This window comes from Cololabis saira, chromosome 21 (assembly GCF_033807715.1).
Source record: "Cololabis saira isolate AMF1-May2022 chromosome 21, fColSai1.1, whole genome shotgun sequence".
Lineage (NCBI taxonomy): Eukaryota > Metazoa > Chordata > Actinopteri > Beloniformes > Belonidae > Cololabis > Cololabis saira.
Window position 1 is genome coordinate 1,469,630 of NC_084607.1, and position 27,753 is coordinate 1,497,382.

Consider the following 27,753-nt stretch of genomic DNA (forward strand, 5'->3'; position numbering starts at 1 on the left):
ATAGCACCTTAACAGATATTTATGCAGGTTCCTGGAAATGATGGGATTTTTATAAACGTAGAGGGGGAAATATCTGTTTTTGTGTAAACCTGGCCTGAATGAACGGCGGCCGAAGCGGCGGTAGCGTCTGCGAGGTCACATGACCTCGGTGTGGCGTCTGCGAGGTCACATGACCTCGGTGTGTAGAAGCGTCTCTGGTTTTGACTCGGCACTTTTCCACATTTTAAATCCAGCTCTTTATTTATGTTTTCATGTCTTTGTGAAGATCTTTGAATCACTGTGTTGTTGAATTTTGCTGCAAAGATAAACTCACCTTTCTGAACTAATCTGATTAAATGACTCCGTTGGATCTAAAATGATTAAATTCATTCTTTGGATTTAATCTGATTAAAATAATTCTTTGGATCTAATCTGATTAAAGGAATCCGTTGGATCTAATGTGATTAGTAATGTGATTAGTAATCTGATCTAATCTGATTAGTAATCTGATGAGTAATCTGATTAGTAATCTGATGAGTAATGTGATTAGTAATGTGATTAGTAATCTGATTAGTAATGTGATTAGTAATCTGATTACTCTGTATCTCCTCCGCAGTGGGAGAACGAGCAGCTCCACAGCCTGGAGGAACGAGGTCGTCTTCTTCTATCGCTGCAGTTTCTGGCTCCGGTTGGTCCCGGTCATCCCGACGCCGAAGGGGGCGGAGCCGACGGGGGCGGAGCTGACGGCCGCCGCGGCGGCGGTCTCTGCGTGGGCGTGAAACGCTGCGCCCACCTGGCGGCCATGGACGTCAACGGCTTCTCAGACCCCTACGTGAAAATGTGAGCGTCACTTCCTGTAGCCGCCGCGGGATGCTACGTACGGACGAGGATCAGGGCCGTGCAGGAGAAACGTTGGGATTAATGTTGAAGTACAATTTCAAGAACTAGAAAATTTCCTCGCAGAAATTTGGAGAGTGCCACGGGGGGCTGCTGCCCATCTGTGGACATTGCTGCATTTTTTAGCAATGAAGGTGAAGGACTCAAAACTAAGTCCGATGACACCACCCACGACTCTCTATGTCAAACCATTCAAAAGTTATAGCATTTACTGGGGGTTATTTACTGTGTGCGCGTGTGTGCGTGTGCGCGTGCGTGTGCGTGTGCGAGTGCGTGCGTGCGTGTGTGTGTGTGTGTGTGTGTGTGTGTGTGTGTGTGTGTGTGTGTGTGTGTGCGCATGCGTGCGTGCGTGCGTGCGTGCGTGTGTGTGTGTGTGTGTGTGTGTGTGTGTGTGTGTGTGTGTGTGTGTGTGTGTGTGTGTGTGTGTGTGTGTGTGTGTGTGTGTGCGCATTCGTGCGTGTGTGCGTGTGTGTCTTTAATATATATAAAATATATATTCCCAGTTGAGGCTGCAGGACTGGGGGTCGGCTAAGGTCAAAGGTCAGGGGTCAGATTTCCCAGAATTCTTTGAGGCGTCCCCAGTTTTCAGGTAAAAGTATACGAAGTCTGTACCAGAGACGTTCAATAAACTCTACAGCCCGCTACGGTTGTGTTTCCTGTATCTGTGTCACGTGACTGCCCCGCCCCCTCTCCTTGCCCCGCCCCTTTATGAGACAGGAAGTAGGTCCTGAGTCTATTGAGTCCTATGGGTAAAGTGAACGTGAGCACAGATTATTACCAATTCCTTCGCCCCATAGTAACCTAAGTAAATATGGGACCCATTTTTCAAAAGCCACAAACCTTCTGAACATTCTGACACCAAAATGGAAATTTTCAGACCGGCAGATTAGGAGAAAATGAACTTTGTTTGAGACCTGTCTCTGTCTGAGCAACACACTCTCGCCAGATTTGGCTCTCATGGTTTTCCCATCAGATAAAATTAAGTTTAAAACTAAAATAAAACTTGTTTCTTTGCTTAATAATACTGTTATTTTTATTATTTAAGTCTTTTTGGAAGAAAGTTGTACTGTATCTAGTGTTGTATGTTCCAAAACGATGTGGGGAGAGGGGCGGCCACGCCCACTTAGGAGACAGGAAGTGAGGTCAGAGGGGTGGCCACGCCCACTTAGGAGACAGGAAGTGAGGTCAGAGGGGCGGCCACGCCCACTTAGGAGACAGGAAGTGAGGTCAGAGGGGCGGCCAAGCCCACTTAGGAGACAGGAAGTGAGGTCAGAGGGGCGGCCACGCAATCTTAGGAGACAGGAAGTGAGGTCAGGGGGCGGCCACGCCCACTTAGGAGACAGGAAGTGGATACCATTTCATACCATTGGCAGTAACGGTAATGCGCTATCTTCTGTAGAGGATCTTTGACTGTACTGACTGAGTCATGTGACCAGCTCTGGCTGAGGCAATGACTCAGCAGCTGACTTCTGGTTGCCCCGGCAACAAGAACCTCGACTTCAGAACCTTTCTGGTTTTGCTGTGAGAAAAACCCAGATTTTGGCTTCTGACAAGGTCTCAAATAACTCTGATTTGTGATCAAACCGTAGCTCGTAGCAAAAAAACGAAAACATCGTGAGCGACACAGAACTCGGCAGATTCTGACAATCTTAATTTTATTCAGATATTCCTTAAAGTGAGTAAAGTCAGTGCAAAGACAGAGTGAGATTCTTTTGAAGAAAACGTTTGATTACATTACAGTGAATGGGGACGGAGACAGGTATTTGCGTCGCTCTAGCCCCCCCTTTTTTCTCTACATTTCGCCTTTTTTCTTGTCATTTTGACTTTTTTCTCCAAGTGCATAATGAAAAAAAAAAAATGTCCTCCTCTAAAATATTATTTTTCTCCTGTCTGGCACTGATATTCTTCTGTAGTTAAGTCCAGGGTTTCGCTCACTTTTCCTGCAGAACTCTGTGTGTTTGTGTCATTAAAGAGCAACTCCCCCAACACCACAGAGACACTAACAAACTTCCTGCTGTTTAAATAGTTTTGACTTGTTTTCCACATCAGACAGACAATAGAAACTTGGGTTTCTGCCACGTTATTAATCTGCTGTCCAGCGAAGCACTCATGTGTCCAAACGCAGCATCTGCTTCCTGCCAGGACCAAACGCAGCATCTGCTTCCTGCCAGGACCGATAACCAGTGACGAGAGGGAACGAGAGGGAACGAGAGGGAACGAGAGGGACCGAGAGGGAACGAGAGGGAACGAGAGGGAACGAGAGGGAACGAGAGGGAACGAGAGGGAACGAGAGGGAACGAGAGGGAACGAGAGGGAACGAGAGGGAACCAGAGGGAACGAGAGGGAACCAGAGGGAACGAGAGGGACCTGGTCCGACTTTGGCACGTCACTGCACTTTAATACAGACTTGCAGACTGCAGACTTGTAGTCAATCCGCCTAAACCGAGAACAGGGGCAAGTCCAAGACCAGAGAGTACCAAGACCAAGACCAGAGAGTATCAAGACCAAGACCAGAGAGAATCAAGACCAAGACCAGAGAGTATCAAGACCAAGACCAGAGAGAATCAAGACCAAGACCAGAGAGTATCAAGACCAAGACCAGAGAGAATCAAGACCAAGACCAGGAAAAGACCAAGACCAGAGAGTATCAAGACCAAGACCAGAGAGTATCAAGACCAAGACCAGAGAGTACCAAGACCAAGACCAGGAAAAGACCAAGACCAGAGAGTATCAAGACCAAGACCAGAGAGTATTAAGACCAAGACCAAGACCAGAGAGTACCAAGACCAGGACAACACCAAGACAAGACCAAGACCAAGACCACAAGAAAGTGGTCTGGAGAACTACAAGTCTAACTACACGTTACTAGAAGTAACTAGGAAAGCTGAAGCAACATAAAAACCAGCCATGTGTGTTTCTGTGTATTTCTGCACCGTCTTTGTTTATATTTTTAGGGGCTGATGAAGCATTGTGATAGCTTGGCCCCCCTGCAGGGGCAGGTTGCCCCAGTCCTACCTCCTGCAGGGCTTTGAACTGGACTCAACACCTTTTAAGTAGCTTCAACTTCCTATCACACCTTGGAAGTTGCCTCAAACAGACTTGGAACACTAGAGCACCCCATGGGGTGATTTTCGTCTGTGGCCTATTGTCTCACACAAGTTCCCGCGTCTTGCATCCCTGCTGAGACAGAACCATATATGGACTTCCTGATCCCTCAGGGGTGGTCCCAAAGCTTAAGGGTCGCACCTTTGACTGGCTCTCACTGGGCTGGTTTATTCCTCTCATTGTTGATTGAACTTTTGTATAAAAACCCTGTAGCCAAATCAATCTGGGTCAGCATTTCAACCAGACCCCTGGTCTGTGTAGACGTGCTCACCGCCGGCTTAAAACCTCATAAATCACAAAGCGGACTTCTGAACTGGTTTGATAAATTCCTCAACAGGGCTAATGTTAAGAGTTGATGCTTATAACGTTACACTAACATTCTTGGAAACTTACCAAAGCCCTCGTCGAGACTCTGGTAGGGAACCAGTCCGCCTGAGTCGGACGGCAACATTTAGAATTTTTTCTTGAAATTGTACTTCAACATTAATCTCAACAATTCAACTCTATTCATGAAATTTTGACTTTTTTCTCGACATTTCGACTTTATTCTCAAAGTGCATAATGAAAATAAAATCTTCCTCCTCTAAGATATTATAGTTATTTTCCTCCTGCCTGGCGTTGATTCTCCTCCGTAGACGGCGTTGACGTGACCGGGGGGTGATGAAATCCTGCAGCAGCAGCTCGGCCGTCCAGCTGAAAACGGGGGATTGAACAGATTCAATATTCCGTCTGACAGCTGGGAGATTCTTAATCTCCGTCTGCTCGACTTCCCACCTACGCGGCGTCTGCAGAGCCATGACAGGGCCGGGGGATCAGGGGGGCCCTGGGGGCCGGGGGGGCCTGTCATCGCTGGGGGGGCCTGTCACCACTTCCTATTACCGCTGGTGGTGATGGAGCAGCCGGCGGTGCACCTTTATTACTTCCTCTGTCATCTTTGAAATAACCGGTCACAAGTGATTACGGGTCTGGACGTTCTGGAGTCAGCCGTCTCCTCGGGACGCAAACACAGGTGTCTCTGGGCTTTTACTCCCGGTTCCACTCGTTAGATTATAATAAAATAATAATAAAATGATCCTCCGTCGTGGCTCCTGGTGTCAGATATCAACGGAAGAGTATCGGGACCAGGCAGGAGAAGAATAACAATAATATTTCAGAGGAGGAAGATTTTTTTTTCATTATGCACTTCGAGAAAAAAGTCGAAATGTTAAAGGTATTGTGACATAATTTTTAACATGCTTATAACACTATTAGAAGTCTTGGCCAACATCCCTCAAATGTGTCTAAAAGAGTTTAACAAGAAAAACTTCACTCCAGTACTCCATTCCTGGCTTTTTATGACAGTGTTTTTTTGCGCCGTGAAAAACGCTTCCTTTCCCCCCTTTGCTGTCAATCATTGCTCCGCTCCTCCTCCAAACCTCCTCCAACCCAACCATACGCTCACAGCGGCGTCGGAGAGTTAAGCTGGGAGCGACAGGCGAAGCATGCACGGAAAAGCAGGAGGGCGAACCACAGCAAACAATCATAAAAATAAAGGCATGCTAGCAGCACTGTCCCCTTATCTTAAGTCCAGTCAGTGGCCGCGGGTCTTCTTAGCAGTTTTCCTCCGGTGATTAGAACAGGAGAGGAGAGGAGGCAGGGAGCTGGGTGGAGGGGGCGGTGATTTAGCGGGCCCTGACGTCACGGCCCGCCACCAAACCAGATGCGCCGTTTTTGCACAATTATGCGGAAAATCCCAGAAAGCACACAATACACTGAATGTTAAAAGTTCGTTGTTTTTTGGGTGTAATTGATGTCAAGACACCCAACAAAACACAAAAAAACAAGAAAAATGTTTTTCATGTCACAATCCCTTTAAGAAAAAAGTCAAAATTTCGTGAATAAAGTTGAAATGTTGAGAAAAAAGGCGAAATTTCGACTTTAATCACGAAATTATATTTAAACATAAATAAGTAAGTGAACTTTCTCTTCCTCCGTTTCTATCAGATACCTGAAGCCCGACTTACAGAAGAAATCCAAGCACAAAACGGCGGTGATGAAGAAAACGCTCAACCCCGAATTCAACGAGGTGAGATCCCTCAGCTACGATATCGTTACGATGTCGTTGATAATGTTACGACATCATTGATAACGTTACGTCATTGATATCGTTACGACGTCATTGATATCGTTACGACGTCATTGATATCGTTACGATGTCATTGATATCGTTACGACGTCATTGATATCGTTACGATGTCATTGATATCGTTACGATGTCATTGATATCGTTACGTCATTGATATCGTTATGACGTCATTGATATCGTTACGTCATTGATATCGTTACGTCATTGATATCGTTATGACGTCATTGATATCGTTACGTCATTGATATCGTTACGACGTCATTGATATCGTTACGACGTCATTGATATCGTTACGATGTCATTGATATCGTTACGACGTCATTGATATCGTTACGATGTCATTGATATCGTTACGATGTCATTGATATTGTTACGACGTCATTGATATCGTTACGTCATTGATATCGTTACGACGTCATTGATATCGTTACGACGTCATTGATATCGTTACGTCATTGATATCGTTACGACGTCATTGATATCGTTACGATGTCATTGATATCGTTACGTCATTGATATCGTTACGACGTCATTGATATCGTTACGATGTCATTGATATCGTTACGTCATTGATATCGTTACGTCATTGATATCGTTACGATGTCATTGATATCGTTACAATGTCATTGATATCGTTACGATGTCATTGATATCGTTATGTCATTGATATCGTTACGATGTCGTTGATATCGTTACGATGTCATTGATATCGTTACAATGTCATTGATATTGTTACGATGTCATTGATATCGTTACGATGTCATTGATATCGTTACGTCATTGATATCGTTACGTCATTGATATCGTTACGACGTCATTGATATCGTTACGATGTCATTGATATCGTTACGATGTCATTGATATTGTTACGATGTCATTGATATCGTTACAATGTCATTGATATCGTTACGTCATTGATATCGTTACGACGTCATTGATATCGTTACGATGTCATTGATATCGTTATGTCATTGATATCGTTATGATGTCATTGATATCGTTACGATGTCATTGATATCGTTACGATGTCATTGATATCGTTATGTCATTGATATCGTTACGATGTCATTGATATCGTTACGATGTCATTGATATTTTTACGATGTCATTGATATCGTTACGACGTCATTGATATCGTTACGACGTCATTGATATCGTTATGTCATTGATATCGTTACGATGTCATTGACATCGTTACGATGTTGTTGATATCGTAATAACGTAACAATATCATTACAATGGCTAACTTCCTGTTTGCGTTCACCGCAGGAGTTTTTCTACGAGATGTCGCTGTCGGAGCTGGTCAACAAGACGCTGGAGGTGACGGTGTGGGACTACGATCTCGGACGCTCCAACGACTTCATCGGTGAGATAAACTGGTGTTTACTTGTTCTCAGAGACGCTAACAGACGCTAACGGCGGTGTTTCCTGGGTTGGCGTTTAGGCGGCGTGTGTCTGAGCTGCCACTCCCAGGGGGATTCCCTCCGCCACTGGATGGACACCCTGAAGAACAAGGGCCGGAGGTTTGAGCGCTGGCACATCCTGACCAACGAGCTGCCTCGGACCTTCGGCCACGACTAGCATCAACTAGCATCACGACGGCTCGCTCCGATTCTCCGCTCTCTTCCCGGACACCGTGGGGAGTCCCCGGGTCGGTGGGGGGAGTCCCCGGGGGGTGTAGGACGTTTAAATGTGCCTTCATTTCTGTTCATCTGGATGTGACGCTGGTGGAGCTCAACCAATCTGAGTACTTTTCTAGATTTATTATAAAAAATACCGCCGTTAACGAACCGACACACAGAGATTATGGAAATCCAAACTGGTTTTAGATTCACCGGATCGTTTACATGACCGTCCAATCGGCCGGTGTCTTACCTCAAACCTAGTTTACCGGCTCAGCCCAGAGAGCAAAAACTGTTTGGCCCTGAAGTTGAAGTTTTCTTTGGCCCTGATTGATGATGCACTTCCTCAACCGACCAATAGGGTTTGGATCCAGACCGGCAGTTTAAAAACTTTCCATCAGAAATACAAATATTTACATCCTGGAACAAACAAGCGTTTTGGTCTCAATAATTAGATTCACGTCCACTACAAGTGTTTTTATACACTAGGTAAAACGTGTATGCACGTATATGGGGTCTGATGATTGATGGCTAGCTGTCGTCACTCATGTTTCGTTAATTGAACTAACGGACCTTTGTGGTTCGTCGTGTCCTGGAACGATCCAAGGATGAAGCTTAGCTACGCTGCTAGCTTTGTTCACAGATGAAAGGTGCTTCCTGGGCGAACCGGCGGACGTCCGCTAGCTCATTCCAGCTCGTCCGCTAGCTCGTTCTAGCTCGTCTGCTAGCTCGTTCTAGCTCGTCCGCTAGCTCGTTCTAGCTCGTCCGCTAACTCGTTCCAGCTCGTCCGCTAGCTCGTTCCAGCTCGTCCGCTAGCTCGTTCTAGCTCGTCCGCTAGCTCGTTCTAGCTCGTCCTCTAGCTCGTTCTAGCTCGTCCGCTAACTCGTTCCAGCTCGTCCGCTAGCTCGTTCCAGCTCGTCCTCTAGCTCGTTCTAGCTCGTCCGCTAGCTCGTTCTAGCTCGTTCTAGCTTGTCCGCTAGCTCGTTCTAGCTCGTCCGCTAGCTCGTTCTAGCTCGTCCTCTAGCTCGTTCTAGCTCGTCCGCTAGGTCGTTCTAGCTCGTTCTAGCTCGTCCGCTAGCTCGTTCTAGCTCGTCCGCTAGCTCGTTCTAGCTCGTCCGCTAGCTTGTTCTAGCTCGTCCGCTAGCTCGTTCTAGCTCGTCCGCAAGCTCGTTCTAGCTCGTCTGCTAGCTCATTGGCCCAAGGATCCACTTGGCTAGTCAGTTAGCGCGCCGCGGTCCTCGTTTCATCTCAAAAAGAAAAACAAAGGGGGACACAACTGCTCCAGGTTCAAGTCCAGGCAAGCTAAAGCTAGTTAGCATCCTATTATAGCATGAGTTAAGCCTGAATTAAGGTTCTGCGTTAAACCAACGCAGAGCCTAGCCGTTGCTGCGACGCCGTTGCTGCGACGCCGTTGCCGCGACGCCGTTGCCGCGACGCCGTTGCCGCGACGCCGTTGCCGCGACGCCGTTGGCGCGACGCCGTTGGCGCGACGCCGTTGGCGTTGCCGTGAACCCTTCGGTCTTTTCATTTGTTGTAAGTTGCATTTTTAAAAAGAAAGTGATGTAAGAGAGAAATCACGAAGCAAAAAACAAAAACCGACGTTAGCGAGAAAAGTTTACAAATCGGTTCTGGTGCAGCTGACGGTTTAATCCGGGACCGATCGGTGATTGATCAGGTGATTGATCAGCTGACCACAACACACCACTTTATTCATTTAAAACCAGCTGATGGAAACTAAACTGCTGAGTCATCGTCGACCTCAGATGTTCATTTGTTTCAGTTCCTTTATTTATTTTAAAAAGTGAAGCTACAAAGAAAGAGATGGGCAATACTAAGTTCCCCCTTACTACTTTATATTATTTATATAGGTTATAAAACCTCCCACAGCTGGGATTCATAACAGTAAATTATGGGATACTTGGGGTTGCCCGTTTCTCTTTGGCTTTATTTGAAGATGTTTCGGCTCATCTGAGGTCGTATTTGCCTGAGACTTGTCTCGACTAGATGTTTTTTTAGCTGAACTTCTGCATGAGTGTGAGCCGTTCGTTTACCTGTACAGTTCCTTCAGCATGGATAAGGTCTGAACTCGTTTTTAAAGTCTGAACTGTGTCTTTTACAGCGTAGCTAGAACCGCACCGTTGCAGCTACGCAAACGAGAAAGTCTATTTTTGATACATGTGTGATCCCTGAAGAACAACACTCACATTTGTGATAAGTAACATTTAGGGAGCTTTCAGACCTGCGGCCCGTTAGTTTTGTTCCGATTCAGGGTTAAATCGATACAGTTGTTTCGTTTGTGGTGTTTGTGTTCACAAGGCAAACGTCTGTAGCGGTTCAAAGCTGTTAACAAATGAACCAACTGTTCTCTCATTGGCCAGAAATGAAGGAAGGAGTTTCCTCCGGGAGAAACAACAATGGTTATAACTCCTTTCACAAAGCGCAGACCGCCGCCGGTGATCCGATTCATTGTGTATGTGCTACCGGTGCAAGAGCGGACCGCTCTGCCGCAGCGTTTGCGCCGCACCTGCCTGCCCGAATTGAGCATTTTTTTAATTTCACTGTGCCGCGCTGTGACGACATCTCGGCACGTCCAATAAGTGAGAAGGGAGAAGAGAGAAAGTTGTGTCCAATAGGAGAGAAGGAGGTGGAGGATGCGCCAACTCCTTGCACCGTGGTCGCACAAACACAAATGGAAACAGGGAGCGTTTCCCCCTAAAGATCAGTTCTTTAGGTTTATGTGAACACAGCAATCGCACTCGGATGCGGCACAAAACAACCGAGCCGAGTGTTAGGTGTTAGGCTAAATCAACATTAAACCCAGTTCGTAACAAAGGAAGACACCAGAGACTGCCGGAATTATCTTGTTAACGCACTTCTGCAGAAGGGGGAAGCGTGGAGTGTAGAGTAAACAAGACTCTCAGTGAGGACTCCTGAAAGCAAATGCTTCCCACAGTCCCTCCTCTGCATGATGCTTTTATTGAGAAACTTGACAGAAACTGACCGTTATGGACAGTGGGAGGAAAAGATAGGGTGTGATTGAGTCATGACATTTCAGTAGGGTGATTGAGTCAGGACATTCCAAAACCTGAGTAGATCAGGAAGTGGCGGTTGTGACATCTGTTAACAAAGCATGTGACAGTTTTCAGAAGGACAAAAACAAGTTTAAAGGTTAATTAACCTTACAATTCCCTTCTGTTGTCCTTATGAAACTTCAACTAATATCCGTCCATTAGGCTTAGGATAGTAGCATCATATTAAGGTCAAACATTTAGGAAATAGCAAGGGGAGGTTATAACACACTTAATGCAAGCTTGTTAACGAGTTTAAAACATTAGCATAAGTATTTGTCAAGGGTGAGGCGAAAACCCAGTCTATATGGGGCAAAATTCCTCTCCGACCCTCCCAGTGAGCGATCACCCATTCTAAAAAGGCCAAGATACATTCAAGCTTAAAACACATCACAGTAAACAAAATTAAACAGTTTACAATTTCTTCTCTCGGGGCTCCTCTCCAGTCTGTTCCACTGGGAACCAGATTGTGGTCAGGAGGTCCACAATGGCCATGATGATGAGGGGGACTCTCATGATGGCAGTGCCAGGGGGCATGACCCGTGGCTGGTGAGTAGGCGTCAGGTGAGTTGTTCAGCGGACAAGGGTTTTGATACCGTCCGACTTCCGGCCTACTCAGGGTCTGGAAAGTTTTGTACTAGCTTGCACTGTGACCGGTGAACCCACGTAGATCGTTCAGCAACCTTTACTGCTGTCATGGGTCGCGGCCTGGACAACAAAGGGGCCGTCCCAGCGGGGTGATGACCACGTCTTTCGTTTCACCACTCGAATCAGGATATGGTCACCCGGTTTCAGCAATTCCTGTGTAGGAGAGAGAGGACTAAAAGGACTGCTCAATGGGTTTGTTTCTTCTCCATACATCCCTTTTTTTGGTACCCATGATTCTGTGTAAAATGTCGCTGACATGCAATTGACAGTAGGTTCATGAACAAGCCCTTCTACTGTATCTAAAATACAGCTGTGCTCATTTTACGGGACGAAACCCAACCTGTTGAAGCTGTCAATCATCAGTACATGACTTTACGACAGGTAAAATAAAGAAAAATGATTGATATGTTTTTACCGCTCGTGTAACAGTCAATCCAATCATACACATCTCATACTTACAATGGCAAAAATTACATTTCTAAACGATCAATATGTAAAAAGACCGGGTCAAATACAGTATTGCAAAAGTAATCTGTAACCATTCGAACGGTGAATTAAACCAATTTGACAATTCTACGTCACTATGCCTGCATTCAGGACTTAGAATAATTCAAAAAGACTTTATTACTCTATTTCTGTTTTTTCCAAGAGGGGAGCCTCTCACTTAAAACACTAAACGTCCTCTGAAGCTCTTGTGTTGTTTAGCAGATAAAAAGTCTCCCTCGTCAGACACAGATTACATCATCTAAAGAAGCCAGTTATTTGTATTATTTTAACAAAAATGTTAACAGAGAGGCTCATAGGAAATTTAACATTTAACTTATAGACATCTAGTCTTAAAATTAAAGAATATTTCTATTCTCAGGATTCACCAAGCCTCCCACTTACGCAGATTCTCGTGAACGCGCAGTCAGACAGGCAACGGAGCGCTTTCACACACACTGCTGCAGCCGTTACACACACACACACACACACACACACACACACACACTGCTGTGCCGCTACACACACAAACCCGCAGCCAGACAGGCATGCCATTCTTTTACAGGTTCGCAACTTTCAGGAAAATGTTGCATCATGTACCGTGTATCAGGCGGCACTTTTTGGCTGGAACCTTGATCAGTTTTGCTTTAAAGGAGCTTGAGGCCGGATTGAGGCAGAATTTATGAAAATAATTCGTATACGTTTTAAGTTTTCTAGTAATAATGTCAGATGAAGCGTTCCAAACCAAAAAGAATGAGTCCTGAGCGGATGTGACGTCACATGACGCTGCATGCGCGTTCTCCCCGTTCTCCCGTGCCGGCTTCACTGTTGGCTGCAGTACCCCCAACGGCCGTCGTGGTGAAGGGTGGCGCTAGAGAGTCTCATTTCTTAAAAGGAGCCTCAAGCTCCTTTAAGCCTGAAATTACTTATTTTTGATCTTTTAACTTTTGTATATTATTTGTCACAATCTTTTATTTACCTATTTTTAGGGATGTCCCGTCGACTAAGAGTCTTTTGGAAATTATTTTAGGTTCACAATAAGTTTTAGTTTAACCACGTATTTGTTATTTTAGCGATCTTTTTAACTTTAAGTTTCTTTCAGCTCATAAGTTTCATTTTGACAGTTTGGTTTTAGCGCTGATTAATTTTAATGAACAATCAAACTTTACTTCATAATTTTGGAAACCGCAACATTGTCAATAAACAGTTTCAATCATGAACATTAGAAAAGAAACAACATTAGACAGAAAACATTGGACAAAAACCATTCCAATAGAAACCTCCTCTCGTTATTCCGTAACATTACTTAAAGTCCCTGACTTTTGTTTCATCACAATGGTTCCCAGACCCGTGGGCGTTGGTCCTATTACACTAACCCCAGGCTAGCATCTTTAAAGTCCCTGACTTTTTCACAGTGGGTCTCAGACCAGTGGACCAACGCCGTATTCACTAACCCCAGGCTAGTATACACGGAATTTCACTCGTATTTTACCATAAAATACGTTAGCACATTTAATACCCCAGGTATTATTGAGAGGAGCATCTCTTACCAGTCTCAGGTGCCCTTCCTGGCTCGGGTAACGTCCTCGGATCGGCCCAGGACCAATTCCTATTGGCCCCGTCCCTGAAGTCGGGACGGCTGTTGACAGTTTTAGGGCGGCCGCTTGATCCTGACAGATCTTGGGTCCCGGGTTTCGGCACCAGAAAATGTTAGGTCTAAATCAACATTAAACCCAGTTCGTAACAAAGAAAGACACTAGAGACTGCTGGAATGATTCTTTAACGCACTTCTGCAGAAGGGGCAAGCGTGGAGTGCAGAGTAAAAAAGACTCTCAGTGAGGACTCCTGAAAGCAAATTCTTCCCACAGTTCCCTCCTCTGCATGATGCTTTTATTGAGAAACTTGAAAAAACTGACCGTTATGGACAGTGGGAGGAAGAGATAGGGTGTGATTGAATCATGACATTTCAGTAGGGTGATTGAATCAGGACATTCCAAAACCTGAGTAGATTAGGAAGTGGCGGTTGTGACATCTGTTAACAAAGCATGTGACAGTTTTCAGAAGGACAAAAACAAGTTTAAAGGTTAATTAACCTTACACCAAGATCCTAGGAGAGGTTAGTGTTCGGTTCTCGGCTCGCTTCCATTACAGATCTGGAGCGGTTCGTTTGGAGTGAGAACATAATCGACACAACTCCATTCATGTGTTTGTGCGACCGCGGCGCAAGGAGAGGAGTCGATGCAGAGACTCCACAACCTTCTCTCCTATTGGACACAACTTTCTCTCTTCTCCTTTCTCTCCTATTGGACGTGCCGAGATGTCGTCACAGCGCGGCACGGTGGAATTAAAAAATGTTCAATTCGGGCAGGCAGGCGCCCTCTCGGTCCACTCTTGCGCTGGTAGCACATAAATGAACGGGAAAGCCGGCGGCGGTCGGCGCTTTGCGTCTTCTCTGTGAAAGGGGTTATGACCATTGTTGTTTTTCCCGGGTACGGAAGAGGAAACTCCTTCCTTCATTTCTGACCAATGAGAGAACAGTTGGTTCATTTGTTAACAGCTTTGAACCGCTACAGACGGTTGTGAACACAAACCCCACAAACGAGAAACCAGACAACTGTATGGATTTAGCTCCTGAATCGGAACAAAACAAACGGGCCACCGGTCTGAAAGCAAACCCTAGGATCTCAGCTCGATTGTTTTGCGCCGAATCCGAGCGTGATTGCTGTGTTCACATAAACCAAACGATCCGATCTTTAAGAGGAAACGCTCCCTGTTCCGGAACAACTGCTCCAAACGGGACAGAGGTGAAAGCTCCCTGAAACTGAAAACACAGATATTCCCACCACAGATTCGTGGTTGAGGTTGTTTCTCTCTTTTTAATTGAGTATTTTGTACAGACAGTCCTGACTGTTGTTACGTAACATCCGTCAGAGAGGATTTAAACCTTCAGCATCCAGCAGAGCTGGAGGAGATTAGCAGCTTTTCCTTCATCGGGGTTTGATCCGGGTCTCCTGTGTTCTCCTGCAGCATTACGGCTCTACTGCACCCCTGATGATGATGATGATGATGATGTTTCAAACCAAGTGGTTCTTCCTCGTTGTTGCATGATGCAATATATTGATCTATTTCTATATCTCTGAACTTCCTGCCTGTTTTCTACTGTTGTTGATGATGAAACGTTCAGGATTCTTCTGTTTACAGTGTTTGTTTGTTGTTGATGAGATGTTCAGGTTCAGGATTCTTCATGTTTACAGTGTTTAAAGTTTGTTGTTGCTCTTTTATGCACGACTGAATGTACGACTGTGGCTTTCCAGACGTTGTTTACACTGATCTTGTGACTGCAGGTTGTTCTTATATTTCTAATCAGGTGATTTATGGAACCATGCAACAATAAATTTGGAATGCAAAACTGGAGTGTGTTTGTGTTCTCTAGCGGCGCCACAGCGCCCCCTGCTGGGGGAAACACAGAACTGCATCTGCAGATCCTGCTTTACTCAAACAGGGAGAGTGTGTTTTTCCAGCCCGTTATCTAGAAAACCATCGAGGAAATTGGTCATGTGATCACATATTTTTGGAGGGGCGTCTGTTTCAATCGTCCTTTAAAAAAGGAAACACATGGCTTGAGAGGTAAACACATTTAAGTTAAAAAAAACTATTTTATGCCCTCCAAAGTAAAGTTTCTACAAAGTTTTTTGATTGCAGTGTTCGAACAATTATAGACAACTTAAAAAACAGTTCACACATGTGCTTAGTGCTTTAGTTTAGCTACACCTAGACAGACAGACAGACAGACAGACAGACAGACAGACAGACAGACAGACAGACAGACAGACAGACAGACAGACAGACAGACAGACAGATAGATAGATAGATAGATAGATAGATAGATAGATAGATAGATAGATAGATAGATGAAACCCGTGTCTTTGTGTTTCAGTTATTTCTTGACTTCCCTGACCATCTACACCCGGGCCGTAGAGCCGTTACTACCGGGCCGTGAAATGGCTTGTGTTCCGATCATAATTAGGGCTGCAACGATTCGCCGACGTTGTCGACAAAAATCGATAATCAAAATTGTCGACAATTGTCACCAAAGTTTTTTTTCCAATGGAGTGAGGCATCTCACTTCACTTCGTCACATACAATCTCTGCCGAAAGCCGCGCTGCACGACAGCGTCTCTGCAGCTGCGGGTAACAAAACTTAAAAAGTTCGAGAGCGTTTTAGCCTGGATGAGGCGAATAAAAAGAAGACTTGCAAAGGAGACCTTGCTTATCACGGGAGCACGTCGGTAACGCACAAGCATTTGAAGAAAAAGCACCTCGGACAGTTGAACGAAACGGACTCTCCTTGGTAACATATTAAGCGTATTTTGGCTTTAAAAGAGCTTTAACGTTATGCCTGACTGTGCCTGACAAAAGTATTTAAATTAAATGCATGCAGACCGATGAAGAGCCACCATGGACCCCTTTCTTCAAAAGAAGCAGACGTGTTCCTGCACCAGACGACTGCCCTCACTGATCAATAACTGCAGCTGATCTGTGATATGAGCAGCTCTCCACGGTTGATGGTGACGGTTTCAACAAATGATACAGTTCAACCCAGAGAACGTCCTGCCATCCAGAACCCATTTACCCACTTGATGGAGAAAAAATACGAGACGTTTTATTTTATTTTATCATTTATTTTTTATATAACACAATTGCCCGTCCTTAAAACATGAAAAATAATGGACAGAGGTTTATTGATTTATGTCTATACTGACTGATCACTGTGCCTGTCCTTGGTTTTTTTATTTACTTTTTGTATGAACAGCAGTAAAGTTGAATAAAATATCTATTTTTCATTGAAGTACCACCTTTCTCGTGTTTATTATCATTTGCCACATAATAAAAGCAATCTCATACTAAATTTAAGAAAAAATTACTAATTATCCGATTAGTCGACTAATCGTTTCAATATCGGTGATAATAGTTGACTATTAAAATAGTCGTTAGTTGCAGCCCTATTTAAAATGCATTGTTTTTTTCTAAAATGTTTATTAAAATTGACATTACTACTAACCTTTATTTTACCAGGAAAATCCCTTGAGACTGAATCTCTTTTACGAGGGAGACCTGGCCAAGAGGCTTAACTGGTGCAACAACAATAAAATCAATTTAACAACAACAACAACAACAAACAGTGCAAACAACATTACAATACCTTACATTAAAAATAGCAGGTGCACATTTCTGTTAGATTCTGTTTGAGAAGAACCTTGAATTCACCCAAGGAGATGAGTCCAGAAAGTTTAAGACAGTTCTGAATGTTGTTCCAGGACCAGGGAGCAGCGCAGGAGAAGGCTGCTTTGCCAAGTTCTGTATGAATCCTAATACCTAATGAATACCTAATCCTGACATAAATTGTCAACCGGTCCATGAGCTTTTTGTTTGTACTTGTGCTGGTCCTCGGCACAAAAAAGGTTGGGAACCCCTGGTCTACACCAACCCCTCTGTATATCTGGTCTAGTCTTTCCCTCGCTCCTGCTGGTCCGTTCTGTTTCTAACTCCATGTGTCGTGTCAAGTTTAGGCTCTTTTGTTTTGCATTCCTGCTAAGAAGCGCTTTTCTTTGATTTAAGTACAATAAATCACTATCTTTTGGAACTCCTGCATCTGGGTCCTACTCCAACCGCTCCTTGACAAAAACGTTTAATAAACCATAAATAAGCTATTTTGTATTGAATTTGTTTTGCTTTTGTATAGAATCATTGTTTGTGAGATTAAAATTATATGTTTTATATTATATTTATACCCCGGTTTTATTTTCTCTAACAACTTACCCTGCGCTCGGGGCAATTTGTGCCACAAAACCACTTTTTTTTTTCAAAAGCTATATTTCTTATACAGTTTACTTTATATTAAAAGTGATTGTTCCCAGAGATAAACAACATCCTAAACTCTATGTACCAGTTTTATTTGGAGGCTTTGCTTTAAATGCAATAAAGGAAGAAATGGCACCACTTACCCCACTCTCCCCGTCTCCTCTGGTCATTTATCAGAAGAAAAAGCTGCTAAATATACATACGTTTATTGATTTTTTATTGATTTTACAACATTATACCTGATGGGACAAATGAAAGATTCCCGAGTAAAGTCGTCATGGATGTCAAATGTAATGATGGAGACACAAACAGACAGTAAATGTGTTTATTTCTGCTGTAAAGTCAGACATTGTAACCTGGATGGAGATTAAATCCCCCTAGTGGTCGGTAGAGGAACTGCAGGTTCTCCTTCTTACCCGTTAAATCCCCCTAGTGGTCGGTAGAGGAACTGCAGGTTAAATCCCCCTAGTGGTCGGTAGAGGAACTGCAGGTTCTCCTTCTTACCCGTTAAATCCCCCTAGTGGTCGGTAGAGGAACTGCAGGTTCTCCTTCTTACCCGTTCACCTCAAAGGGCGACATGTTACTAGGGCTGGAACAATGTATCTGCCACGACATTTCACGATACAAAAACATCACGATACAAACTGTAGCGCGATGTTGGGACAGATGTATCCAGTCAAGACGAGCAGACGCTGATTTCTTTTCCAATGTAGTGATTTTGTTTTAACTAGGGTTTGGGACTTTATCGCGTTAATTACGATTGATTAATTAATTAATTACAGAAAAATAACGCGACAAAAAAAAAAAAACGCATTTAATCGCAATTTATTTTTGCACTCCAAACAGTGTGGAACGTTTCTCGTTGCACGAGTTCCCGGTGTAAGTTCCCTGTAATACTGATGCTCAGAAACAACACGAGAAACAACAATGGAAACTAAACCGCTGTTCGGTGGGCGGAAACTTTAGTTTAAAAAAACTAGCGAGTGGAAACCTGGATAAAAGTACCCAAGCAGAGCCGTCTGGGAGATTTGCAAGGCCCCGTGTGAAATGGTCAGGGGGGGCCCTGACAAAATTTTTGGTTTTTCGGGTCGGATCGGGTGTCTATATGCGCAATTTTAACTCTCCAATGATCAAAATACTGGATACCCTCCCCTGCCTCATCATCATCTCTTGCCTCGACGCGGGGCCACGGCTGCTTGAGACCCGGTCAGATCGGTGATTTTTGTAACAAATTTATCAAACAAGCCTTTCAGAGAGGGATTAAACTCTTCCATTTTCTTTAGTTTTTTTCTTTTTTCATCCCCTGATGGAAATTTCCTGAATCTGTCTCGTTCTCTCGACATTGTGTGACAGTTTGTTCCAACTCCACCGTCTGGATCAGAGCAGCTTGTGTCTGCGCTTGGTCTGATCAGTTGTATTGAACAACAGACAGGGGCATCATTGCACATATATTTATTGATATGCACAGACTAGTACACATTTAGGTCTGTAATGGAACGTGACTGTTGGTATTTATAAGGGAAAAAAGGAAAAAAGGACGAAAAAAAAACGGCCCATAGCGCGAGGCCCCGTGCGACCACGGTTCTACTAGTAAACAAAATATATTAATATTAATAACTACAGTTTGTCACCTCCACGACACGTATCGCGATATTTCGTGGCACGATATATTGCTACACCCCTAATCATTACAACCCTAATGTGTACCGTACGGCGGTACCCGGCCCGTACGGCAGTACCTAACCCGTACGGCGGTACCCGGCCCGTACGGCGGTACCCGGCCCGTACGGCAGTACCTAACCCGTACGGCGGTACCCGGCCCGTACGGCAGTACCTAACCCGTACGGCGGTACCCGGCCCGTACGGCAGTACCTAACCCGTACGGCGGTACCTAACCCGTACGGCGGTACCTAACCCGTACGGCGGTACCTAGCTCGTACGCCGGTACCTGGCCCGTACGCCGGTGGTAACTAGCTCGTACTGCGCTGTTGAGCTAGCTCTCGTTTCGGTTTAACTTCCCCATTGAAACTCTGCAGCCGCGGGTTGAACTGGTGTCGTAGTTTAGCTAGCAGTGTCTCGGACCACAGAGAAAGTCAGCTCCGATTATCGGCTAGCGGAGGACGCTAGCGTCCCTGAACCGTTCCAACCGTCCACTCAGGCGTCGGAGACGAAGCACATGTCCTTCCGGGCGTGCAGCTGCAGGCCGCCGGCGCTGCCGAAGCTCTTGCCACAGCGCGCGCAGCGGTGCGGCTTCTCGCCCGAGTGCGTCCGTTTGTGCTTCTTCATGGTGTCGCCGTCGCTGAAGGTGCGGCAGCAGAACGGGCAGCCGTACGGCCGCTCGCCCGTGTGGATGCGCAGGTGGCGCCGCAGGTTCCCGCGCTGGCTGAAGCTCTTGGAGCAGAAGGTGCAGCGGTGCGGCCGCTCGCCCGTGTGCGTGCGCAGGTGGCGCCGCAGGTCGGCCGACTGCGCGAAGGACTTGCAGCACCAGTCGCAGGCGTACGTCTTCCGGCGCTGCTCCAGGTGGTGGCGCAGGCTGTCGGCGCCGCTGAAGGCGTCGCCGCAGCGCGGGCAGCGGTGCACCAGCTCAGGGAGGAAGCTAGCGACCGCCGCGGCTGCGGATGCTGCCTCCGCCGCCGCTGCCGCCGGCTGCTCCTCCTGGGACGACTTCCTGTTTCCGTGAGCGTCCTGTCGCACCGCCACTCGTTGCGCCGCGTGGGCGCTCGCCACTGCTGCGGGCTCCGGCTGACGTTCGGCGTCGCTAACGGCTTCGGTTTTGATCCGGTTTGCGGCGGCCGGAGTCTCCTCGTCCACGTGGACTCTGGGCGCCGAGGTGGACGGAGACGCTAGCGGCGGCGGCGTCGTCCTGCTGACGGCCTCCTGGTCGCGTTTGGGCGTCGGTTCCCACGACTCGCCGGGCTTCTCGTCCTCCGCTAGCTGAGCTGCTGTAGCCGGTGGCGGTGGCGGCGTCTCCCTCTGCACCGCTAGCAGCTTCACGGAAACCACATGCTCGGGCCCGGGCCGGTTAGCCACGTTAGCCGCTAGCTGGTTCAGGGTGGAGTCCGGCTCCTCGGACCGAGGCCTCGGCTGCTGCTGCTCGGTGGGCGGAGCCAGAGCTCCGACACCGGAACTACCGGACCCTGAAACAACAGAGAGGAGAAACGTGAGCTGAAGCTAAAGCTAAATCCCATTTAAAACGAGTAAAAATCACCATGTAAACAACTAATTATAAATGAAAATGGCCATTCTGAATTAAACTTAATTCCGAAGTGGCTGGTTTATTCCGATTTTCCGAATAGAATAATTCCGCAACCATGTATACCTGGGGTGTCCGAGCCGCATGTGGCTCTTTGCCCGCCGTTGCGCGGCTCTTGCGACGATTATTTGCATTTGCGATAATATCGCGATGTGATAAAACAAAATGTTCTAACCGCAAAGGCTGTGATTTGACCAGTCACGTGATCTGGTCACGTAATGTGCGAGTGAGCAGAGCGGTGCCGCGTAACCTCTACCATGGCCTCAGTGTTAGGGCTCGGCCAGCCGGGGATTTATAAATATATGGGCAGAGCTTACGCCGTAGGCGTCGATTTAACGCGAAACCATAGATCAGCCTTGAGTCGCTGTGAGCCTGAACCTGCAGTTCGTCAGCTCATCAGGAGGAGGTTAAAGGTTAAAGGTTAAAGAGTGGGGCTGCCAGTTGTTCATTGCTGGTTCGTTTTGTTAACTCTGTGAGCTTTGTTAGTTAGTTAGTTTGCTGGTGTTTTTTTGTCTCCCTGTTATTTATTATGCAAGTTATTTGTGAAGAAGTTCTGAGTTCCCTGTGAGGAAAGTTTTTTTTTTGTTTCCTGTGGGAGTTTTTCTGAGTTTTTCTATTAAACTACGCCTCGTTTTGGCTAAAGTTTAACCCGGTTTGGTGTCGTGTGATTGGGTTCAGAGAGAACGACCCATAACACTCGTGTGTACAGACGTGTGTAGACGTGTTAAAGAGGTAAAGACACAGATTTGTTTTCTTTATTGTTGTAATCTGTGCTTTAAATAAATCTGACATTGTTTATTATAAAACAGACTGATTTATTGCTTGTGTAGTTGAAAAATACATGAGAACAGGACCTTTAAAAAAATAATGGCATATTAAATCGCAATCGCAATATTGAGGAAAAAAAAAAAAATCGCAATTAATTTTTCAAAAATCGTTCAGCCCTAGTAGGAAGTGAGGGCAAAGTGTGCCGCGACTGGAATTGAACCCGCGTCGCTGTACGAAAGTCGCCTGCTCTGTTGAGCTCTCATAGCTAGCGCTCCATCTGTGGCTATTGCAGTTAATTTCAGTATTGGCATCATTGTTTCTTTCATATCTACGCCACGGATTCGTTTAATGGCACAATATCAAGGAGTTCTTCTTTGATCACACAGTCTTTTGACACAGATCCACCTCGGGTTGAATTTTGCTTTTGCTAATTTGAAGAGAAAATAAATAAACTCAAAATGGCAGGGAAAAAATGCACGGCCAAACGAAAGTATGAAGATGAACACAGGACTTTTTTAACAGAGTGGGAGAGTTTTTGTCTGCCTTATATGTCAGGCATCATTCGAGCATTTCAAGGCTTCAAATCTTCAGTTCATTCCATGCTAACATCGACCAGGAATTTCCAAAGGGGACTGAACTTTGCAAGCACAAGTTGGTCGCTTTGAAAGGTCAAACAGAAAAGCAGACACAGTTGTTCCAAAAATGTACGAAGCACTCAAAGACTGCAACGCTTGCATCGTATAAACTTGCTTGGAACATCGCACGGGCAAAAAAGGCACACAATGAAGGGGAGTTGGTCAAAACGTGCCTCAGTGACGTTGTTGAAATCTTGTCTCCTGAAAACGATAAACTAAAACGAATGGTATCAGACATCCAACTGTCCCGGCACACGGTAGAACACAGAATATCGGACATTAACATGGCTATCCAATCACAGATGCACTCCGACCTTCAAGCCTGCGAGTATTTTAGCGTCGCATTGGATGAGTGTTGTAATAGATGTACTGTTAATAAGTTACACAGTGTAGCAGTATAACGTAAATCATGAGTGCCAAAATGAAAACTGTGTTCTTTGTATGGTATGGTCTGTGTAACTTATTAACAGTCAGTAGGGCTGTTCGATTTTGCCCAAAAATAAAATCTCAAATTTTTTTTCTCTCAAAATCGGATTTTCGATTACGATTACGATTATTTTGTGAATTGACAAAAGGCAAAGAAATGATTTCAAATATGCTGTTTTTTTATTGAACATTTGCCCCATTGGGCTTTAAGTGCAAACCTTGCTCTTATTAAACCAAAAATGAATGAATAAAGTGCAAAACTCTTTAAAATAAGTTGAAAAAAAGTTTTAAAAAATATAATAAAATATAAAGTTTTATCTCTGAAAAAAAAAATCAGCACTTGCAAACGTACGGTAAGTTATATTTCCAATTATATAAAACAAGACATTTTCTAATTAAACTAAACTGGGTTTCTGCATGCTAAATAATAATCAACCCATGAAGGAGGTAGGTGTGTGTAATGTCACTCATTACATTTGCAAGTTTTTTGCTGGAACACGAGCCGGTCTAGCGGTGGCATGTTAGTATATCACCATGGTTACGACGCCCCCTCCTGCACTAAAGAGCCTCTCCCATGTTAGTATATCACCATGGTTCCAACGCCCCCTCCTACACTAAAGAGCCTCTCCCATGTTAGTATATCACCATGGTTACCACGCCCCCTCCTACACTAAAGAGCCTCTCCCATGTTAGTATATCACCATGGTTACCACGCCCCCTCCTACACTAAAGAGCCTCTCCCATGGGGCACTGGTCGCAGGTATTGAGAGGTATTTCCATCAATCATTAATATGGTATCAATCATTAATATGTGTGCAGACAAGGTAAAAAAAAAAAAAGTGAAAAATCGATTTTACGAGTTTCACGTTTTAACATCGTTCTAATTACATAATCGCGATTACGATTTAAAATCGATTAATCGAACAGCCCTAACAGTCAATTTATTTTGTTTGATTGTTCAGGAAGCAGAATATGTGGGTTCTCCTGCCGGCGCCTCCTTCAGGCCTGGAGGAGAACTGCACAGACCTGAGGAGCCACAGCTCAACTCAATCCCCTAGAATTATGTTTGGGTTTTGTCTTGTCTCCATACACCCTGAGGAAGGCGCAAGCCGACACGCGTTGGTGTTTTTTAGATGTAACCCAGTCTAAATAAAGGTTTTTTTACTTTTTTCAAGCCACCAGAGTGTCTGCATTTCTTCTTTTGAGTTCACTGTTGCACCGGTGGTTGTGGGGACACCAGCCGCTCCTGTTAGTCTGGGTTTGTAGCTCGTGTTAAAGTTTAATTTATTTTTTTTCGTTAACAATTAATTAGCATGTTGAGGGTAAACTTTGATCTCCGGGGAGGAGCTAACGATGGATGAATGGATTAAGGAGTTCCTGTCTCCGAACAAAAAGACGAGCAACAGACGACATGCGGAGCTGAAATCTGGAGAGATCGACCAACTGGAGAAGAGAGAAGAGACTAATACAGGTAAACACACCAGGTAAACACACCAGGTAAACACTCCAGGTGGCAGGGAGGTCTGGAGACGGTGCAGAGATAAAGGTGCAGCCGTGGACTTTCAGACTGTCTAAAAAACTATTCATTGTTGCTTTTCTGACGTGAATGATCTGCTGTGATGAGACTTTAGAATAGAAGCCGTGGTATAAGCTCATTATACCACAGTTAACAACCAATCAGATCATTATACCACAGTTAACAACCAATCAGATCATTATACCACAGTTAACAACCAATCAGATCATTATACCACAGTTAACAACCAATCAGATCATTATACCACAGTTAACAACCAATCAGATCATTATACCACAGTTAACAACCAATCAGAGTGCAGGATTCCACCTTTCCGTTTTCTAATGGTATTTTTATGTCTCAGAGAGAGCAGGGAGTGAGGGATCATGGGTAGTTGATGTGGCTCTTTGCAGAAACACAGAGGTTGTGACCAGCCCCCCGGTCTCCACTCAGAAGGCGCGCCGGTTTCCCCCAGTGTTCAGCCGCGGTACTGCATCTAAAAATCCCATGGGGCCCAGAAAGCTTTTTTCCCCATAGACCGCAATAGTAAAAGATCGTCCTCTAAAACGGTTCACAGGAACCTCCAGGTGGAATCACCGGCAATTACTAATCTTTGTATTCTATATTTTTAAGTCATGGACTTTATATCCGTCAAAAATGTTTTATAACGGCCAGAAAAGTCAAAGAAAAGTCTCTTTCTGGGCGTGACGTCACGGCTGACGTCACAGCCGTGTCCGTGCATTCCACGGATGTTTATATTAATATATATTATGTAATTATATTATATTAATACATTAATAATATATGTAATACTATACATGTAATAATATACATTAATTAATATATTATATTAATACATATTATATTAATATTCGCGTCATTGCCCCGGGGCATGATGGGAGGCCCCAGAGCATCATGGGAGGTGACTCAACTGAGCATGCTCTATGGGCCCGTTAACGCGGAAGTAAACCCGGAAGTCAGAAATTTTTCGGCGTATGCGCTGAGTCAGCAAAATGCATTGAAATGAATGGGCGGCCATTTTTGACGTCCCATCCAGTTTTTATTAATAGATCCACGGTTGTGGCTCTGACTCTGACTGGTCGGCTAACCCTCATGTAAACACTCATTCCTCTTTAAATAAATCCCGGTCTTTCTTTCTGTTCGTTCCCTCCCCGTCTGTCTCCATGATCTTATATTCCACTGGGCTGGTTTTCCAAACAAAGTTTCCAGATGCAGCAGCAGTAAACGCTGGTCAAGAGCAGAGACATTTATTTAATAAATAGAAATCATTAAAAGAACAGATGGAAACAGGAAACATCAAAATTGTGAGCTTTTCAAAGTAATAGCGGCTAAGCGGCTAAGTTTGTTTTTCTTGCGGTAGGTGTAACTTTTAATATATATATATATGCAGACACAAAATAAATAAAAAAACAAAGATTAACAAAGATTTTAAGAGATATTACTTTCTGCAAAGCAATATTTCAGATTAGACTTCCCTTTTAATTTCCCCCAGAAAAATAAAAACCTTTATTTTATACGTGAAAAGAAAAAAGAAAGTGGATATTAGGAGGAAGCGAAGGTTAATACGGCGTCTGAAAACGAACCAGCGGTTCTCGACCCCGGATCAGTGAAATGAGGAAACTGAAAGCAACAGAAATTTAAAAAACAAATGTAAATTTAATCATAGCCGAATGTTAAAGCTGATCTTTATCAATAAGAAAACCCTTTTAATGCCAGGATTTACGCGCTATTCCGGGTGTGCGGCCGTTTTACGTCTTAAAAACGTATTTTTTTAAAATTGGGGGGTCTTTTGGCCTCATATCAACACCCACTACAATGATTAGATTTGCACTTAAAAATAAAAACCTAAGGCATACATACACACACATATATATATATATATATATATATATATATATATATATGGTCTTAACCATTAATATATATGCAGACAAAAAATAAATAAATAAATAAAAAACATATTTCTTTGCAGAACGTAATATTTCTTAAAATCTTTGTTTTTTATTTTTTTCTATTTCTATTTTATTTTTGTCTGCATATATATATATATATATATATATATATATATATATATATATATATATATATGGTCTTAACCATTAATATATATGCAGACAAAAAATAAATAAAAAATAAAAAAATAAAAAACAAAGATTAGATTTTCACTTAAAAATAAAAAATATATATGCATTTTTAGTATATAATATGTCATATATATTTATTTTATTAATATATATTTATTATTTTTTATGTATGGTATTAACCATTAATATAAATAAATATGTTTTTTATTTATTTATTTATTTTTTGTCTGCATATATATTAATGGTTAAGACCATACATTTTTTTTCAATATAATAATAATATATATATATAAATAAATATGAATAGGGCGTCTGAAAACAGCAGCTGTTTGTTTCCTTTACAAACCACCGGTTCTTGACCCCTGATCAGTGAAAAGAGGAAACTGAAAGCAACATATGCTTTAAAAACAACATTTAAAAAACAAATGTAAATTTAACCAGAGCCGAATGTTAAACCTGATCTTTATCAACCAGAAAACCCCTTTAACACCAGGATTTTCTGGGTATTCCGGGTTTACGGCCGGTTTGAACCTTAAACCCGCGTGTTTCCGGAGGGAGTTCTTACTCAGCCAGTCTCCGTCGGCCTCCAGCAGCAGGATGTCCCGCAGCTGCCGCCGGAGCCCGTCGCTCTCCCGGCGGCTCCGCGCCGCCTCCTCCCGGTACTCGGCCACGGTGTCGGTCACCACGTCCAGCACCTCCTGCACCAGCGCGGCGAGCCGCTCCGTCAGGTAGGCGTTGAGCAGCTGCAGCTTGGTCATGTTTTACCGGGGAGAAACAACCATAGAAACAACAAACCAGGACCGGAAACGACAGACCCCGACCGGAAACCGACTCAGGGACCTTCACAATAAAAGCTCCGTCAGGTAGGCGTTGAGCAGCTGCAGCCTGGTCATGTTTGTAAAGCCATTCCCCTGCCACTTATTCATTTGATTAAAAGTGCTCTAATGTATGGAGATTTTGGGACAGCACTTCCCGTGTTAGTTATTGAGGATTATGGGTTATCGGATAAGAAATGTAACAACAAGTTTATAAGTGCTGTCTTTAAGTCGAGATCATTTAACGACTATCACAGAGGTTTATATTCTGACACTTCACAGTCTTTAAGTTTGTCTATGTCTACATTAGAAAAACCACTCAAATTATATCAAATGGCCCATTCCCCCCAAAGTCAAGGAAATTCATTTTAAATTGATTAATAAAATGTATCCAATTCTTCTATCTGAATTCTTGAGACATAGATTTAAATTTGAAGTTGACCCCT

General features: G+C 44.2%; 2 protein-coding genes across 2 annotated transcripts in view; one reads left to right on the forward strand and one right to left on the reverse strand.

Annotated features, from left to right (window-relative positions):
- doc2a (double C2-like domains, alpha) overlaps positions 1-7,687 on the forward strand; it is a 46,097-nt gene extending 38,410 nt beyond the window's left edge. Inside the window, exons 7-10 of the mRNA XM_061711504.1 lie at positions 596-819; positions 5,965-6,046; positions 7,376-7,472; positions 7,551-7,687. Coding sequence (XP_061567488.1) covers positions 596-819; positions 5,965-6,046; positions 7,376-7,472; positions 7,551-7,687 — 540 coding nt within the window. The remainder of the gene's footprint in view (positions 1-595; positions 820-5,964; positions 6,047-7,375; positions 7,473-7,550) is intronic.
- A 10,311-nt stretch (positions 7,688-17,998) lies between these two features.
- LOC133421819 (zinc finger protein 835-like) lies at positions 17,999-27,301 on the reverse strand. Its single transcript, XM_061711596.1, has 2 exons — positions 27,058-27,301; positions 17,999-20,926 (listed from the first exon to the last, which is right to left on the reverse strand). The coding sequence occupies exons 1-2, from the start codon at positions 27,248-27,250 to the stop codon at positions 19,944-19,946; spliced, it is 1,176 nt and encodes a 391-aa protein (XP_061567580.1). The 5' UTR covers positions 27,251-27,301; the 3' UTR covers positions 17,999-19,943.
- Positions 27,302-27,753: the final 452 nt, after the last annotated feature.